At 40.4% G+C, this 18,913-nt stretch overlaps 1 protein-coding gene across 1 annotated transcript in view; it reads left to right on the forward strand.

The window, feature by feature from the left end:
• Window positions 1-1,069: 1,069 nt before the first annotated feature.
• LAMA4 (laminin subunit alpha 4) overlaps window positions 1,070-18,913 on the forward strand; it is a 96,229-nt gene continuing 78,385 nt past the window's right edge. Inside the window, exon 1 of the mRNA XM_053974038.1 lies at window positions 1,070-1,491. Within this exon, the coding sequence (XP_053830013.1) occupies window positions 1,291-1,491 (201 nt within the window). The 5' untranslated portion in view covers window positions 1,070-1,290. The remainder of the gene's footprint in view (window positions 1,492-18,913) is intronic.

Here is an 18,913-nt window from a genome sequence, read left to right on the forward strand (position 1 = left end):
AGAAAGGAGAGGGTGAAGGAAGGGAAAAAGAAGGAATCCACTCTCAAAATGAAGCCTGGTAAGCCAATTTCTGTGAAGATTTAAGAAAGAAGCCTGACTGGCCAATGGTGCTACCACTCCCTGCATTCAGGACCACTGATGGACAGGGTGCTGACCTCTTGACTGGAGCAGTGCACATTAGTATAATTATACCCTGACTTCATCCCAAAACCTAGCAAGGATTACTGTCTTGTCTTTTTGAGGTCATAATCACAAAATGAAGTGAGCTGTGGGCAACATATTCAGCTCACTTTCACATACACACTGCAAGCCTTGTTACCAGGGCCTCACAAAGCATCTCTTGAAAAAGGAATACAAGATGCTCTTTGTAAATAAAAGTTCATGAGTCTGAGGAATGAAGTCATTTTCCAAAATCGCAGTGAACTATATTCTTTTTCACGAGCCAGCGGGAAGCTGAGAACTGGGCTTGAGGGAAAGGAGCTGAATGAAGCACGTTAGAGAAACCACTTAGCCCTATTAGCCCATGGCACAGCCAGGCTGTCTCCCTCCTCCTCTTCCTCCTCCTCCTCCTCCTCCCACCCACAGCCTCCCCTCCCCCATGACATAAGGAATGGCTAGTCTAGCGGGTTTTTATTTAATAAATTTGGCACCTTTCTGCCTTCCGCTGAATAAACTGGAGATGTTAAAAAATAAACAGTCAGGAGAGTCAATGATTTGTTTGGAGCAGTCAGATTGAGTTGTGGGGGATTGGTGTGGAAAGGGAGGAAATTGTGACCTCACTTTCTGAACAGTAAAGTTTGAGTGGGAGGGTCTCCACACGAAAGGTAAAAGAAGGAATGATGTGAACATGTGAAGGAAGCCAGAGCACTGAACGGAGCGTCAGTCTGTATCCTGACAGGGGGAGATAAGGTGGCTGGAGTGCTAGCGGTGCTTTCCTGGAATACAATCTCTGTTTGACACTCTCTGCTTAAGCACTGCCCATCTGTATGTTATTGTGCTGGAGCCTCTGGGGAAAAAGAGGAGCCACAGGCACGGAGAGAGAACGAGGGAGGCAGCAAAAGCGTTTTTCTTCCCTTCTTTTCCTTTTTTTTTTTTTCTTTTTTTTTATTTTTTCCCCTTCTTTTAAATCGGGATCCGGTTAGACTGCCTTGAAGTGCCACATCTGGAAACTGAATGCTGAAAGAAAGTTAAAATAACTGAGGCACCACTAAGCCAAGGGGGGCTGATTGCAGAAGAGGGTAAACAATTACTGAGACGCTAGAAGACCACTGCTGGATGTAAGGGGAGGAAATGGCTTTGATCTCCGCCTGGCCCCTTGTTTCTCCTGTATTTTTCTTTTTGAGATGCTTCTCCTCCAGCACAGCCTCAAGTGAGGGAAGCGTTTTTCAGTTTGACATTGAAGGTAGCTCAGCGGTCAGCACGCAAGAAGCCACTTTTATCAGAGGGCAGCAGCAGGCAGTAGCTACTGGAAGTTGGGTGCCTTTTGCTGAGGTACAGTAATTCCCTTCTCTCTCTAGTGTCTGCAATTTTCTGTTTTCACCTGTCTGTGTCAAAGCTCCCATCTGGTAAATGTTAGCTTAATCATTTGAGCCTTAAAGCGATACAGGAGGATTTGGGGGTGAGGGGGGAGGTGGTCTGAGACATTGCATTTCGGGACTGGAGAGATACAGTTCAGACTTCAAAATGTACACATGCCCTGCCTGCTGTGAGCAGACAGCTGCTGTACTTTGCAGTGAAGCTGGCTTAGCGTGTCTCTGACTTTCCTGCCAACAAAATTAAACAGGCCTGTCCAAACAGAGCTATTTTACAAGAGTTAATTGTCACAACAATTTTCTGCTTGCCTTGTAATTCCTGCAATCGTAATTCACTGAAATTTCCCGAAAGAGTCTATCTTTTGATGGCAAACTCTGTCCTGTAGAAGTTTGTGCTTTTGCCTCTGAATGCCATTCACCTCCAAAATCTGAAGTTTGTTTTCACAGTGAGAAAGCAGGGGATGATAAATCAAATGCATCTAGGAAACTGCCTGCAGAGAGCACACCTGCAGAGATTTCAAGTTCCAAAAATTATGTGGTTGGGATTAGTGACAAAGGAAATTACAGAGATCCGAGAAGCAATTTGACAATGGAAAATTTCCCCTGTTATTTTGGGGTTGATTTATACTCTTTATTTTAGCAACACTGCATCAGGAATGGGCTACTCAAAAATACTTCTTGAGGAAATAATTACTCCAGCATACACAGGGGGTGGGGTAAGGTTGGAAGTGGAACGGTGGACACAGCACAGTAATATCTCATGCGTGGTAGATACAAAGTAGGAGGGTAATTGAGTTCCATAAGGTCATGGGAAGGGAAAGAGTAGTTCTTCTAGCATAACATCCAAAAATGAGGTGAGGTTAGCACAGCTGTGTCACTGTGACAATATTAAAATCGCAATCTCCAATATCACATGGCTGATTTTCCACCTATCCTCCACTTGCCAGAATTAACAGCCATAGAAATAAATGCATAAAGCCTTCACATATCCAGGGCTGCTGCTGCGGGGCAGGGCAGAGCTCATTCCCCTGCTCCAAGCAGCTGGACAGCCTCAGGAAACGCCTGCCCACCCTGCCAGAGAGTCCGCATGAAACATGACCTGTGTGAGAAAACTGAAGGTTAAACCCCGCATTGCTCAGCATAAGGACTCTCAGGAGCCATCCCAGTTTTTGGATAGGCTTCATGGTGTGGGATGTACAGATTTTCTCCTCTGGCCTCGGATCAGCCCTGGGAAGCTGTATTGCCACCTGTTGCTTACAACATGGAAAGTCCCTCAATTAAATGCCTGACTTAAGAGCTGGATGGGTTTTGTAGCTGCTTTTCATGGGATAATGAGCATAAGTGATTGTTAGTCTTTCTTGTTATGATAGTATACTATGGTTTTCCCAGAGACACAGTTCACATTTCTTCATGTTAGATTTTACCTTGGGAAAGCACTGTGAGATATTTTGGACACTGCAGGGGAATGACACTTTAATTTCCTTCAACCATTTAAATCCTTTCTAAATTTTTGCTCAGGCCAACATAATAGACTCAATTTACTGGTGCTTCCTCTGGTAGTTTACTTCAGCCTATGCAATGGCAGCACTTAGACTCTGGATCCCATATTACAACTGGATGACTGTGCTTGGTATTGTCAGCCAAGGCCCTTGGCTGCAGAATGCTATGGTTTCATGAAGAAGAAGCAGGGACGTCAGGACCCCTTGCTGGCTGCATATTTCAGCACCTGAAAATTGCCACCTCCATGGCAATTTCCAAGGGGGCCCAGTAGGATTTTTTTTGGGATAGGACAGATGGCTCTGTAAGAGTGAGAAACCGCTCATTGATCCATGTGTGTGGTTGGTAACAGGATTTGAGGAACAGGCTTTAAGCCTGGAGGTTGATGTAGGGGGCAGAGAATGATGCTTTGGTAGTCTCTCAGCCAAGGAAGGAATATTATTTTTGGTCCTCAAGGAGCTTCTCCCTCCCACAGTTCACCTCCCCTTCCTCAGCCTCAGGAACAGGGTTATCCCAGTAGGTTTGAATTAGCCTCTTTAGAAGCACGAGTGCTTAACCCACAGCTCACAGTGAACCGCAGAGTAAACTCCCTTACACAGCACAGTTTGATTCAGCTCCTTCGTCTAAATATTGACTCAGGCCTACAGCTCCCCCGAGCAGACAGAGGCTGTTAGTCATGTCAAATAGTGCCAAATTATACAAAGGGGGCAGTTTCATACAGCACAGTTACAAAGCCACAGATGGGGCTTCATTGTGGTCTGTGGTGACAGTCAGCTGCAACATGGAACGTGCCAGTGGGAGTTTCCAGGATGTAACTGGTGGGATGCTTTTAAATCCTGGTAAGAGTTTGATATTATGAACCTACAGAAGAACAGGAGATCTCAATTAACATAAATACGTATTAGTGAATATTTCTCAGCTTTCCAATCCTGTTGTTTACCATGTGTGGCAACTCTAAACTGAGAGAAACTAGGAGAAGGGTTTAAAAAATCAGAATTAAAGTTAATGAGGAGCTTTGACAGTTTTTTTTCCCCCCAGGATTAGGATGAAAACCTCTCAAGAGAAGAGAACTACATTCTTAATGCTATGCTGATATGCTGTATCCATGCACAGAGAGTACCATGGGTCTGAGTTGGACTTCAGGCAACATCAGCTACCTTGGTGCCCTCATTCTTAATCATTATGTGATCTAGAATGCCTAAATTAGGCATATAAATTGTTCTTAGATGTTTCCATCAGAACCATGGGCTGTCTTCAGGTACAAATCCAAATTCCCCATACAGTAGTGGAGACAGCAGATTTTTTAAACCTCTAATTCCTACCGGTGTTCCCTGGAAAGGCTCAAAGAAGTCTCTTCCTCTTGAAAGACTTTGTTGGATGCTTTCTTCAGGACAGCTTTATGAATCAGCTAAAGTAGATGTTTCAATTAAAAGGACTAGATTCCACACCATGAAATGTTGCGTTCCCTACATAAGGAGCATTGTTAGTGACCACCATGGAATAAGATATCTGTCTCTTGTTTAAAAAAAAAAAATTTGCTTATAAATTGATTAAAATTATTCAGAAGGGTATAATGAGAAGGATTACAGTGTTAGGAATTTGAAGATAGCTGAGAGAGTCTGCAATCCAATTTGCCAACTCAGAGGGAGGTTAAGAAAAAAATGTGAACTTACTGTGTAATTACATACAGAAGAAAAAAAATTGGCTTGTTAGTCTAATAAATTAAGGTATTGGTATATGCAACAATTGGAAACTGAAGATGACTATGTTCAAACTATAAGTTAGTTAAAAATTTTATTTTCACAAGTGATTAAGCACTGGAGATTTTATTCAGTTGCGTTGGTTTGTCCATGAAGAGGCAGATCAATATGAAAAGCACTCTTAAGTACTCAGAGTACTTGTGTGCTATTTAGGAAAATTAAGTTCCTTGGCTCACAAAGATAATAAGGGGAGGTAGGGAGACGTTACAGTGATGAATCTTGATGTCTATGGGGAGACAGAGAGAAAAAGAGTGAGTGCAGAGTATTGGATCCAGCTCATCAGTGCAACCCAACAGCAGTTGGAGGCATGAATTATGAGATTGGTTTTTCCAAACAAGGATAGATTAAAATATATTGTAAGGAAAATTTGTGAGAGATGGAAGCAAAAGACTTAAAAGAGGCAGATATCAAATGAAAGCAGATAAGCAAGTGCCAAACATCAAAGATGTTTGTTTTAGTATTTCACTCACTAGCTTGGACACAGCAGAAGGAAAGGGAGTGGTGAGACACTTCCAGGTTTGGTGAGGCACAACGGTAAAACTGAAAACCAGAAGTTCTGAGAACAGTTATGTCCCACTGTCAAACACATGCCTCTAAACTAAGAGGCAGGTCATACATTACCATTTGGGTCTGAAGCCTGCCACTGTCAACATTTGTGTTTGTAAATTTCTCTGATATAATGGTTTTAATTATATAAGTGTAGAGTTTGCTCCCCATTAGGAAGCAAGTTCCTTACAGAGTCTAAGGTGAGAGTAAAACATGGTACAAGACTTCGAATACTAGAGAGTATCATAAATTATTCTGTGTGATCTACACTTTGTTGTCACTCTTCTTAATGTAAAATGAATGTAAGGTGACATCCAGTAAAATATTCATTTCATTCTGACATAAAGGACTACAAGAGGCCAGAGACCAGTATAGGAGATGAGTGTGGGAAAGATTAGGGGAAGAAAGGGAAGACAGACATTCTGTGGAGACATCTGCCAAGCCAAAAAAAAGATAATCTCAAATGTCCTCCCTGGAAAGAAGAAGTGAAGTAAATAGCAGGAAAGGAAGTAAACTAAAGCAGGAAGATAAAGGAGAGGAAAAAATTAGAGCAAGAATGAGATAATGAAGAGTCTTAAGAGTAAAGAAAAAAAAAGAAGTTGGGACAGGGCAGGAATCCAATTCCCAGACTGAAGGAAGGCATGATATTGTTGGACAGATAGAAGAGGAAAACTGTTTCCAGCATCAGTGTTTTTGGCTCAGGGGAAAGGCAGAGAGGCAAAAGTCCTTTAAAGGAAACAATTATCAGTCAGGTCAAAATTAGCCATTTACTATAAGAGAAAGTAAGAGGCAGAAGTTTTCTGATGGAGCTTGTGTGTTAAAATTACATGTTTGACAATCATTTTTTCCCACCTGACTTTTACCAGCAGCTGCTGATAAAACACAAGAAGCATTATTTGAGATGCTTGCCTTCTGGTTCTCTAAAGTGATAAGCAATGATTAGCATGTGACTTGTGACAAACTTACCTCTCTAAAATGGCTCACATTAAATGTATAAACTGACAGCAACCGTAAGTCCCAGCCACTTGTTAACAAAGACTCAAAATATCACCAAATTGTCTTCACTCCTTTCCCCCAAAATGGTTGGAACAGAAAATCTTGCAAACTGTTGAGAGAAACCACAATTTGATCCCGGCTTGTAGAATTAATCTGTTCAAAACAAGCTGGTACTACAAGAAGCAGCAGAAGACCTAATCCTGAGGTGTGAGCCAAAAAGCGTTTTAGCTTGACAGGAACCTTTATATTCTTTAAAGCTAATGTGAACTGCATATAGTTTTTAAAAGCAGATCTTTAAATTAATTCACTTCAGACCCTTGAGGTTATGTTAGGTTAACTCCTATAATGGGAAATTTGGATTTCTAACTGCTGTTTTTTTCTGATACAAGGTTATGTTCTGAGAAACATCTATTAGTAGGGAGGAAGTTTTACTGCAGATGTTTGTGATTCCAACTTAAGTTTCTCATCAAAACTTTAATGAAAATCAGCTGCTTGGAGTAATGCCACCATTCTCCAAACCTTTTGAATCATAGGAGGATGAAGCAAATGGAAGCACAAGACAGAGCAGATGCATAGTTGGAAGTTTTCTCCATTTCAAGAAGATGTATAAAATACTCACCAGAAAACAAAATTTAAACTCCATTGAGTGTATTCCCACAAAGTTTTGGGCAAGTACCAGCAAAGTGACCTAAAGCTTACTCTGGGCTGTGAAAACCAATAAAAGGCATTTTATGCCCACTCTTATTCACAACATGGGAAGCAAGGAAGGAATTAAAAGTCCAGTTTTTCCAGGGGGCATGAGAAGAAATGAAAGAATTACTTTCTGAAGAAAACTTGGCCTGATTTAAACTGATAACAATTAGAGTTTCTAGTGTTCAAGAGCTGTGTAAAAGAGGTTTAGTTTCTGAGTAACAGATAAGCAGCCACTGATAATTTACAATTTGCTTCTGGGCTAAGATTTCAAACACCAAAATATAGACTTTTTGGGTTTTATATTTTAATTTGTCCTCTTGAATGTCTGGATCTGATCCCAGTCCATTTTCACACACCACCATGACCTGGGGATGTTTGGGTTATGCATCCTAATGCAAGATTCAACAATTGCTGAATAGCATTGTACACAAAGCTGTTAGAGCTCCAAAGTTTTTGAAATCTAATTCTTTGTCATTAAAATCTCAAAGAGATTTTCCTAACTGTCAGTCAGAATACATAAAGTGTGTATTTGACAATGAAAACAGATTGACTAAAATACAGTAAATATGATCTGGTTTTGTCGTTCCTGTTTAGCTGTATTTTGCAATTCTTTATAAAGTTATTTTCTTTAAATAAATACTTCATGAATACTAGAACTCCTTTTTTTTTTTTTCTTGTGACAAACCAGCTAGAAACAGTGCTGAAACCCACAGCATTCAAGAGTCAAAGAATGGAAGAGGGCTGTGAAAAATATTTTAGAAATTATTATTCCAACTTTACAAGACTGTAAGAACAACAATGATGTGTTCAGGTCATGACATATGGAGGCCAGGGAGTATGAGAGGAACTGGTACACCTCAATTAATTTGAAACATAATTAATTTGAAACCTAACTTAATAATTACCAAAAAAAAAAAAAAAAAGACTCTACCTGGATGAACAACTTTCAATATGTTGTGTAAAAATAGACTTTTTAACTAAAACTGTAATACTCAGAGCCACTGTTTGACTCTGCCTACCCAACAAAATGAATAAAAATTAGCTCATTCAATCTTTGACAATTGCTGCCAGTGTAGCTACAGGAAAAGTAGCTACACAGAACCAGCACCTAAACCAGATACTTTCTGAGCTGTGTTACCATCCAGTTACCACCCTACAATGCATCTTTTACTCTTTTATGAAAGACCTTCCAAGTGGCGAGAGATTAGCAGACTTTTCTGCCGAGGCTAATGCAATGCCAATATGTCCTAGGGTTTCCTACTGTGGTTTTCCACCTCTGAGCCTAGATGGTAGCCCATGGAGAGCCACAGAGAGCCTGCCAGTCGTGACTCCCTTATGCTATGCTCCCCACTCTTGGCTCCAGGGACCCTTCCTCAAAAGCACTTTGTGGAAGGAAGCATTTGTCCAGATCCAGTATCCAAAAGAAGAAAATAATAATAAAAAAAAAAATCTGTCAGGACAAAATATAACATAACCCTCCCTACCCTGGCTATTAGAATCCTTCATGCCCCAGAAAGGCTAACACAGTCTGGCCCATTGAGGATTGGCAAGATCTGACAGTACCTGGCACAGATCCATCCATTCAGAGGGATGTGGGCAGGTATTGGATGTCTAGACATGGTGTAAGGTCAGGGAATTTGCATACCCTGCTCAACCTTTTGCAAGTTTGTGGTTTTCTGTGTCTCTCTACTTCCAGTCAATGGCAAGGATAGTCTGCAGAGGGTCAACAGAGTCTCTAAGGCACCAGCTAATTCAGGGTGTTTGGTGATGGATTTCTGTGAGGGATAAGAAAAGAAATTGGTTTTCTCTTGATACATTGATTCTTCCCTCTCTTTGAGCCAACAGAAAATTTATTTCTTCATTATCAAACTATGATGAAGCAAGCCCAGAGGCACTGAAAGATAGAGGCAGGTTACCCCTTCTCCCCAGCCCTGGCTTTTCCTCTCTCCTTTCAGAGCACAGCCTCTGCCCAGATTCATCCTGAATATATGGCATGGAGTAAAAAATTAACCATGCTGAGATGCCTTACTCATTTCCCACACATTTGCAAAGTGCTAAGACAATCCAGGGGGAAAGCCCTGTTTCTGAGAACTGCCCAGAAACATGGGATCTTCCCATCAGCCATCTCCAGAAGTTGTCTGTCTTGTCCTTAGCTGGGCTACTCTTAGGAGGCAGAGATGGATGAAAGCTCTTTGTCTTCATCTTTCAAGATTTTCACATTGGCTTGGGTTTCTTTCCAACAGGGTTTTAATTGATGCTATGGTTATTGGTCAAGCAGATCACTGCTCTTCTCTGCTGTGATTCCAACATTTCAAAGAGATGCAAAATCAAACCAGGAAATACTAGCAATCTGGAAGGAGGGAAATTGAAGCTTGAGATTTACCATCTCAGTATTAACAGTGTCCCACAAGCACATTAGTACTTGCTTTAAAGCCCACCTTTCTTTTTCATCCCTTGAAAATTTTTGCCTCTATCTATAAATCTCTCAGGGTGTATTGTAGTTTGTCAACTGATTATGTCTCACTTATCTGAGAGACTCAATGACTCAGAATGTACATTTCATGTAAGTGGGGACTGGGTGGAGGGTGGTTAATGAGGAAACCACATAGGTTTATCCCTTTTCCTGTAAATTGAATAAACTTGGCCTTTTTTGAAAGAGAAAAATCAACCAACTACCCTTTCAAGTGCAGATTTTCTATTTCCAACAGCAAGCATCCATAAGAGTAAGATTTTCACTCAGTGGCAGTACTAATAAGTAAATTAGAGATTGGTATTAATATCTGATTCTTAGCCAGCTTGCAGACAGCTAAAATAGTTTATCCCTCCCCCTTTATAGAGAATGCCTTTTAAGCAGAGGCTTTGTCTTTCCCACTGTATATGGAAAAAATGACTGTGCAGTTCTATGGAGAATGCCTAGCTGAGATATGTTTATGTTGGATCCAACCCCATCTCTGTTGCTGAATGGCAGTTTGTTTTCCACTTGAACTGGGAAAGGGATAACAGTCTGGAAACTTTTTCAACACAGGAAATTTTTAAAAAATGTAATACAATTACTTAGTCAAGGTAATAGAGAATGTTGTTGTTCTGCATAAAGCCATCTGGCTTTCAGCTATTTCTTGTTTTTGGGAGTCCCCATCAGTCTGTCACTGCTGCAGTGCAGGCACGCTCAAGCCCACCCAAGGAATCAGAATACAGAGTGACAGTGGGCTGGGGAAAGGGTTCCTTGTCATTTTTTTTCCTGCATGCCATTCTCTGCTTTGCTTACTGGTTTGGAGGTTTCCCCTTGTGCAATTAGCCATATTCACTGTCTCACTGACTGCCAGCTCTACCATGCCATAGGGAGAAATAGAGGTAATATTTTTTCTGTGTCTTCCTGCTAGCCAGATTTTATCAAGAATTGTAGTAACTATTTTCAGTCTTGCTAGTTTTAGGTTTGGTGATCTCTGATCTTTGCACCTAAAACTTTGAAAAGGTTTCCACCAGCTTCATAACCTGTCCTTTATTATCATCTAAAATAAACTTCTCTTTTGGAGGCTGATGAGTTGCTAACTCATCAGGTAATACATAAATAATCCAAATTGTCGTGGATAAATCAGCAAGTGGAGTTTTCAAGTTAAAAACTTATGAAGTTAGTGACTTGTCCTGTGTCCCTTAAGGCAACCACAACTTTTCCAGTAAATTCTGATGAGGGCTCAACTCCTTTGTATATATAAACAATGGAGAACTTTTAGTGTTTAGTCACTGCTAAACACAGCAACAGTTGGAAAACCAGACTAAATTCAGTCATCAGCACTCTTTAGCAGCTGCAGACTGCCCAGACATGGAGTGCCTGGCTCCAGACCAGCCCTGTGCTCTCAGGTGGGAGCATCACTGGGAATGCAGGCAAAAAGGAACAATATTGAAATCCATGCACAGGGAATGGCAGAAAGGACACTGGTAACAGAAGATTATGCTTCATTTGTTTCACCACTTATAAGCAGTTCATTTACTGAAAAAAGATTGTATGTTCACAACCAGTGTCACTGCTTTATTTATTGTTGTTTTGGTGTCTGAAGATTCAAATTACTCAGATTCACAAAAATACACTGCTGCAGATTTAATGAGCATTTCATATCACTTATCCAGAATACTCCATTAATTTGCCCAGATCTATGGCAAATGCACTCATTGAGGTTTTTTATCAAACCTATCTCATGTGAGAATTTCATTTAAAAATAACAATATGCAAAAATATTATAGGGCTCTACTTAATGACAATTTAAGCAGGAAAGAATTTGCTTTTACATTTGTAATTTAAATAACAAAACAGAAACCTTGTGTAATAATTACTTTAGTTGTAATAATTACATTAGTTTGCAGTCTCATTAAATGCAATTAGAACTGCGATACCTGTCAAGATAAGTGGATAAAAAAAAAAGATTGCCAGCATTGTGCCCAAATCTTTTCACCAACTTCTGGTTAATTTCTAATTTACAACATCAGTGGAACACTGGAAATAATAAATATTTCACAGTTAACAATGTCAGATATTTAAAAGAACAATATGGGGATTTAATGGACTACACTAGGGTGCTTATTACAAAACTATCATAAACATTGATTTGGAGACTAAGCTAAAAAATGTGTTCCTCTCAGGAATGTTTACAGTTTTAAAAATAAATTTGAAATTGCAAATGGCTAATTTGCATGAAGCTTCTGCCTTTGAAATGGTAAATACTACAGAGTGGCTTTTTGCATGCAGACAGCTCCCTAACAGCTGTAGTGTCCTATTAAATTGGGTAATTAACTGTCTAGCTGTGATGTCACACACTGAATTCATTTCTTCAGTAATAATAGTTAGAATGTGACCTTTCTTGTTCAGAAGAGTTTGATACTGTAGACCAGAGGTAATGAAGGCTTATAGAGATTATAAATAGAGCTTGGAGGCCTAGGAGAAGCTGCTGAACAAGCTTGTTTGTTTTTAATTCTCTAGTTTGCAAGGCTTCAAAGCTCAGATAAATTTAGCAAAAGATCAACAGATAATAAATAAAATTGCAGAGCAGATGTCCACTTTTGCCTGCACGTTTTGGGGTATCTCATGGTGGAGAGCAGAACTTCTGTCTGTCTCTCTCTATGATTACTTTGATGGTAGAACTTGTCTGGCCAACAGGTCACTTTTTAACTTCTGAGGGCCTCACTCTCCAGAGGAAGACAAAGATCCTTCTGAAGTGTCACTCCATAGGGATTTATATGTTCAAGTACAAAGGCAATCTTGAATTTATTACTCATGGTCTGGGAATTTAAAGTCCATTTATTTCTTCAAATGATAACTTAGAGTGAAGCATGACAGCCTCTGTGAAAGGCCACAATCAGAGCATTTTATTTTTAAAATTAGTTGTAGTTTACCTCAGTGGTTGAAAAAACTCACAGAAATCTCCTCCTTAGCCATAATCTGTTCTAGGAAGATGCATGGAATGAATTAAGAGAAAATAATAGGACAGATAAAGGGGAAGTCGCCAGCAGAATTAATGTTCTTTGTACCTTGAGTAAGAGCTCCTGCTCTTAATTTGTTTTTTTGACAAGAGAAAAATGCTTTAATCATTGTATCTAACAGAAACAAATGCCACAGATTATATTTTTTAAAAACAACTATATCAAATAGATTTTTCCATATTCATGTTTCCTTCCTTGTATGGAAAAAAACAGATTTTCCTTAAATATCTGAAAAGCCCCCTTACAAAGTTAGTTTGAATCTTTCATGGGAAATTTTATCACTCTACTGTATTTTTTCTTTCTGTACTCTTTGACAAATCCTTTTCATATATCTGGTAAGCTCTGGCAGTAAATCATTGCAGGTCACTCATAAAAGTCACCCTCAAATACAAGAGTGAGGTCTAACCCTAAGAAAGAATGGTGGGAAAAATGGGGAAGGCAACACAATGCCAAGCAGTGCTGTTTACATATCAAAATGTCTTCAAACTATGGCTGTTTAGCTGAAGGCCAAAAACATTCTTTCAGCACTGCATTAAGAAAAGTCTTGGGTCCAGAAACAGCTTTACATTCTCTGCAGACATCTGGAACAAGCAAAACACAACTACCAGAAATGTCTGGTCACATGGGGATGTTCAGTATTCCTGGTGGTTCTGAGCAATTCTCTTAAAAGACATGAAGTTGTTGAGGAGTGTCACTGCTGGGTACACTGGGTACATCTGGAACACTGGGATTACATTGTGTGCTCTGCCATGGGTTACACTGGGTACATCTGGATACAGTCCCAGATAATCCACTCTAGGCTGCCCTGCTTGGACCAGTCTACCTCCAGAGGTCCCTTCCAGCCTCAGCTATTCTGTGATTCTGCATGGCTGTGGTCATTATTCCATTTCACTGACTGAGGTAGTGAATGAAAGAGCAATGTTCATTGTCACACAAGACATGAGCAGAAGAATGTATTTTCTTGAGTCCCAGTATTCTTATGAACATAATTAGAGAGAGAGAGCAGCTTGTGCACGGAAACAAGGCAATGAGTTTCTTTGATGTTCAGTGAGAGGGAATATTTTTTGTTATGTTAATTTCAATCCGTATAATGAAACTATTGCTGTGGAGGTGTTTATAGATTAGAGGTGAAGCATACGTAATAAAGTGGGTGAGTGGCTGAGACCAGGTGCAGGCATAGGCAGGGATAGCAAAGGTAGGAGAAGAGGAGTAGGAGGACAAATGGAAAGCAGAACAGGGAGGACACAAGCATGAATAGTGAACAGGGCAACAACAGAATGGCTGTAGGAGCCAATGGGGGCAGGTGGAGATCCCAACCCTTCAGTGTAATGTTCAGTTGCTCCATTAATAGACACAGCCCAGGAGAAGCACCGAGGCCTCCCCCAAAAAGGGCCAATGAACAATCATCTCATCTGGTTGGCATTTACTGTAAGACTGTTTAAATGATATTCAAGCCTCGTTGCCAACAAGAGAGACATATAATATAGACAAGACTAAAAGGTAACTATAAATAAAAGCTAGGGTGAGCTATAAATACAAACTGAGAAGCCATGGATTTAATCAATGCCTCACAACATACAAACAGACTTATTGGAACATACTCTCTGCATCGAAGCCCTCATTTCTACAAGCATTCACTGTGCTTCTGAGGAAATTGTTAACTGCACAAATATCTATCCATGGGAGTATTCTTTCCCCTTTAGCAAATTCAAGTCCATACAATTTTTGGGAAAACAAGGTCTAGAAGAAATTAATAAACAGATGATTGGCAACAACATAGTTACTATTGTAAAAATGTGGCAGCAGTATGAATGATAGTCAGAACAATATCAGAGCTGTCATCAAGTACTTGTATATAAAGAGGCCAAGGACACCTTCTAGAAATACCTTCTCTCTTGTGTCTCAAAAAACCAGAACACAACAAAGCAGAGAAAATTTAATTAGACAAATTCTACCCTGAGTCATACACTTCAGGATTCCTCAGATCATAGAGTCATGGAATGTTAAGAGTTTGAAGGGACCTGAAAGATCATGTAATCCCAACCCCCCTGCCATGGGGGATTTTTGTTGGAGAATCAATAAAAATCAAAGTGTTTCAATACAGCCATCTGTTATCTCAACCATTTCAGCTGTTGAGAGGCAAAGACCACCGTCTCAAGCTTCTTTCTTACCAGGTATTATGTGAAAAAATGCAGAGCTTTGCTTTGCATTTTTTTGATTTCACTTTGCTGATGATCTTGTGAACAGTCTGGTGTTCATATGTCAAACAGATGAGAACAAAAACTGTAAAGAAGAGGAGCAAAGCCAAATAACATTCAAAATAGAAAATAATATTACGACCACTGTTTTCATGCAGTTATCTCTGGTAATCCTGCTCTTTTGGAAAACAGGAATCAGGAACCATGCAGAGGCATCTGGAAGCATCTTGTGGTGGGTTCAGTGATTTGTTATCTCCTAGTTAAGAAATGTGGTGAGCCAGCTTTCATGGTTAGCTAGGCCAAATTAGAAAGATGGATTACCTGCTGATGCACACTGCTCAGATACTATACATGTACCTGTAAAATATGTACTGTCTCCTGAGCACATAAAAACAGCATAGTTCTAACTTTAAATGCATCCCAAAATTTTCTTAGCAGTGTTTCTCAGCTATAGTCAATATTTTGTCCCGGAGCATTTTCAGCAAGAACTGGTGAGCTTGCACCACTGAGGTCTTCATCCAAAACTGTGGAAAAGTCTAGGTGTGAAGAGCACCAAAGCACATTAATTAATACACACCTTATCAGTCTGGTAAACTCAATCCCTGATGGGCTCAGAGCAGCTGCCTACACATTCAGAAATGGGAGAAATGAGAGCAGGTTTTCCTGTCTGCTGACCCTATGCAGCAAGTGCAGTTCATTTGTTTTCTAGGGAACATGCACGTCCATCCAGTCCTCTGGGACCAGGGCCAAAGCCAGCACATCTCAGCCAGCAGCAGGGCCCTGCAGAGCAAATATAGGTATATCCTTTTCCCCCACTTAACCCTTGTCCATCCCCTCATACCCACACACTTCTGAAACCCGTCCCCATGCAGTGAAATGATACTCCTAAAAACTACACATACTGAATTCTCAACCTGAAATTTAACCTCCAGCAGTTAAGCACCTTTTCTGTGATCAATAAAGTGCATGTTGGCTGTGTAAGATGGCCCAGGAGACCCCAGGGCTCCTGAGTGTGCTGCGCACCAGAACAGGGGCTGACACTGAGCTGGAGCTGCACACAGTGCTTTCTGTTCATCTGCTGGATTTTCTATTTTGGCAACAGATGGAGAGAGGTTTCTTCTGCAGGTCACCAATGGCAGGAGGGTCAGGAGAGTGGCATGCAGTGTTACCACAGCTCTTTTTGTTCGCATAAAGTTTCTCAGCAGGCTGAAGAACTAAATCTTTCTGTCTATGCTTATGAATGACACATCTTTGACCTGAGGAATTTGAAATGTCTATTAGTTTGCTCCCAGGGAGCAAGAAGTGGTCAAATGACCATCAGTCTACAACTGGAAGACTGGATTTTAGAAATCCATGTTTAAATGCACTGAAGTCAATTATGTCCCAAGCTGAAAAGCAGATGTGAAAGTCACATTGCTGTCCTCAGTATCTTTTGGTGAATTAAATACCAGAAGTATATTTGTGTATCTGTCCAAGGTAAAGGAGACAGTTTTGTAGTTAATGATTTCTAGTCATGATAAGCCATATATTTTGTGCCTGCCCACAGCGGTTTTAAGACAGGATGTCCATGGATTCAAACACTTAGTTTATTTACATCCCAATTTGACAAAGCAGTATTTTTAGTGTGCCTTTTGGAAGGACCCAGAAGATGTCCTTAGAATAGGGTCATTCTTTCTAGTCTAGATCTTCCCTGCACATATGTAGAGAATTGGTTGGGTCTCTCAGACATCAAGATTTCCTTTATATCCATCCACTTTCTCTACCTGAACATACTGACTTGTGGAACAGACTCTAATGAGACTTTGCACTTCTCCAAGGATACAGGGCCCAGCAGTTTGGCCAGATCTGTGTTGCAGCCTGGACACTTCTACAAGGCATAGCACATCTGACCTGTGCAATAGGCTTCATCTCACAGACTTTGTATACAGAGCTGGCACCTACACACAAACTGCCCTCCCCATCCCTCTGCGCTGTTGGGAGAGAGCAGCAGGCACAGCTGACTAAATTTAGGTGTGTTTCCGTATACAAGAAATCAAACCACACCACGGGTGTCCAGCTGGCTTCTGGCCACATGGCATCCCATGTGGAAGTGTCCATGTGGATGACTCCCAGCTTGCTGTGGTTTAGTTTTCCTACACAGGCACGCAGCTGCCAAGGCCAGCTCGCCCTCGCACCAGCATGGCCACAGCTGTGTTAGCTCAGTGCTGCACCTGGGGCACAGAGCTCCTCGGGGCTTCAGCCTGGGACTGCCTTCAGGGCTCACACAGACAGGCTGGGTGAGACCTGCTGAATGTTTGGCAAGATTTCTGTGAGCTCTTGGCTGGGGATTGAAAGTGAAGTCCCTATTATAGGTGATCAAAACAAGCAATCTCATCGGAAAAGAGTCCTGCCTGTTCTGAGGAAACCAGAAGAACTGAAATAACATCATATGTACAGTAGACAACTGCTTTCTCAGGCTTGTTTCTCTAATGTTCTTATTTCTAATAAACAATTACTACTGGGAGATATTCAAGCAGGAAAACATCTTTATTTTTAGGAAGGGCAATAAGCTATTTATCTCAAGTTGGCCTAAGCAAACAAACTTCAAAAAGGCCTCAGAACTGTAGCTGCCAATTTCAAATACTGCTTATAAAGACAAATAAACAAAAGCAAGCATGCTTGGGTTGGGTTTGGAAATGTCCTCAAGGAGCACAGGGCTGATGTTTCCATGGTAATGCCATGTATTTCCAGCAGACTAGTCTCTGCTTTAGAGACAAAGATTTTAAAATTAATGGAGGTGGTTTAGAGTATTCACTCATCTGTGTATGATAAAAAATGTAGAGTTTCAGCAACTTGATATAACTTTGACTCCCAAACCTCTGTTTGTCTAAACTGTTCCTTCCAGATGGATAAACATTACACATTGATATGAAGCTGTCAAGAAGGGACATTGCTCCACTCAATTTGTCTGATTGTTTCCATCAATGCATTGAAAACATGAACTTAAATTATCCATGTGTCCTACTTTTACAGGTTTCTATGGCTGATATGATGCCTGTTATACCAGAGAAGCAACATTTTTCTATTTTCTTTTCCCTGTGTTCCAAAGCAAAGATTCATAATGTTCAAATAGAGTTTGTTTTCTTTTTTCTTCTTTCCTTTCTTTCATTCCATAAGAGACAATGGGGACTTCTAAGGGTCCTACAGTTCCAAAACTGTTAATCAATCAATATTAAGTGATAAATATTATTATGTAAATAATTCACAATATGTGTCACAGTTGTCCATAAATATTTTGATTGAGAGATAACCTCTCAGGCCAGATTTCACGCTCCTCCAACTATGACTTCCTTAGGTTTATGTCTTTTGACAATATTTTTACCACCTTTACAGAAGAGATCAGGCTGCAGAAAAATGAAAACTGCAATGCACAAATATATTTTCAAGATTAAACTACATGGCAAATTAAATTTCATCAAGATAAAGCAGGTAAACAAACTGTGGTATGTCAGCTTAACCAGAGATAGCTATGTATGTACTTGGCCAAAACCAGATGGCAGGTAATGAGAATTAATTATATTCTCTTCCACTGAAGGCTAAAAGAATATGATCAGGAATAGTTTCTAAGACTTGAATAGCATATCATAAATGATGCTAGAGTCATTTATCTAACCTCTTGGCATATGAAGGTGTGTGGAGGCTGTCAGAAACTAAGAAAATGTGCATTTTTTACTCTTGCCATCAAATATCACCCTTCTACACAAAGCACAGTGTTTGTAATACAGGATAGAACTTATTTGTATTTTTGCAGATAGATCTGGGATATTATGTTAATTAAGTTAATTTTCATTTCATCACAAGCCCATGAGTTCATCAGGCTCAACGGTGCCCAGATCACGTTCATTTTTACCATCCTGAACAGACCTTTCTCTCTAGTAGTGAGACTCTCCCAAGTAATACCATAATGTTTGACCTTTCCCTCATGCCTGAACATCCATGTAACTCCCTGAGGATCCTTCTCAGACCTGCAAGGAAGCACACCTTTGGACTCTCTCTCTAGCAGCAAAGACCATAACACTGCTGGGAGCTACAAACAAGGCTAAACTTAGCAGTGTCTTGGCAGCTGGTGTGCAGTGGCAACTACTTTGAATGCCGTTGCTTAGATTCAGTTCCCCACATGCACCAACTGTTTCCTCTTTTACAATGGTCCTGGAGGACAGCACCATCTTTTTCTTCTGGG

Source organism: Vidua macroura, chromosome 3, assembly GCF_024509145.1.
Source record: "Vidua macroura isolate BioBank_ID:100142 chromosome 3, ASM2450914v1, whole genome shotgun sequence".
In the NCBI taxonomy this organism is placed as follows: Eukaryota; Metazoa; Chordata; class Aves; order Passeriformes; family Viduidae; genus Vidua; species Vidua macroura.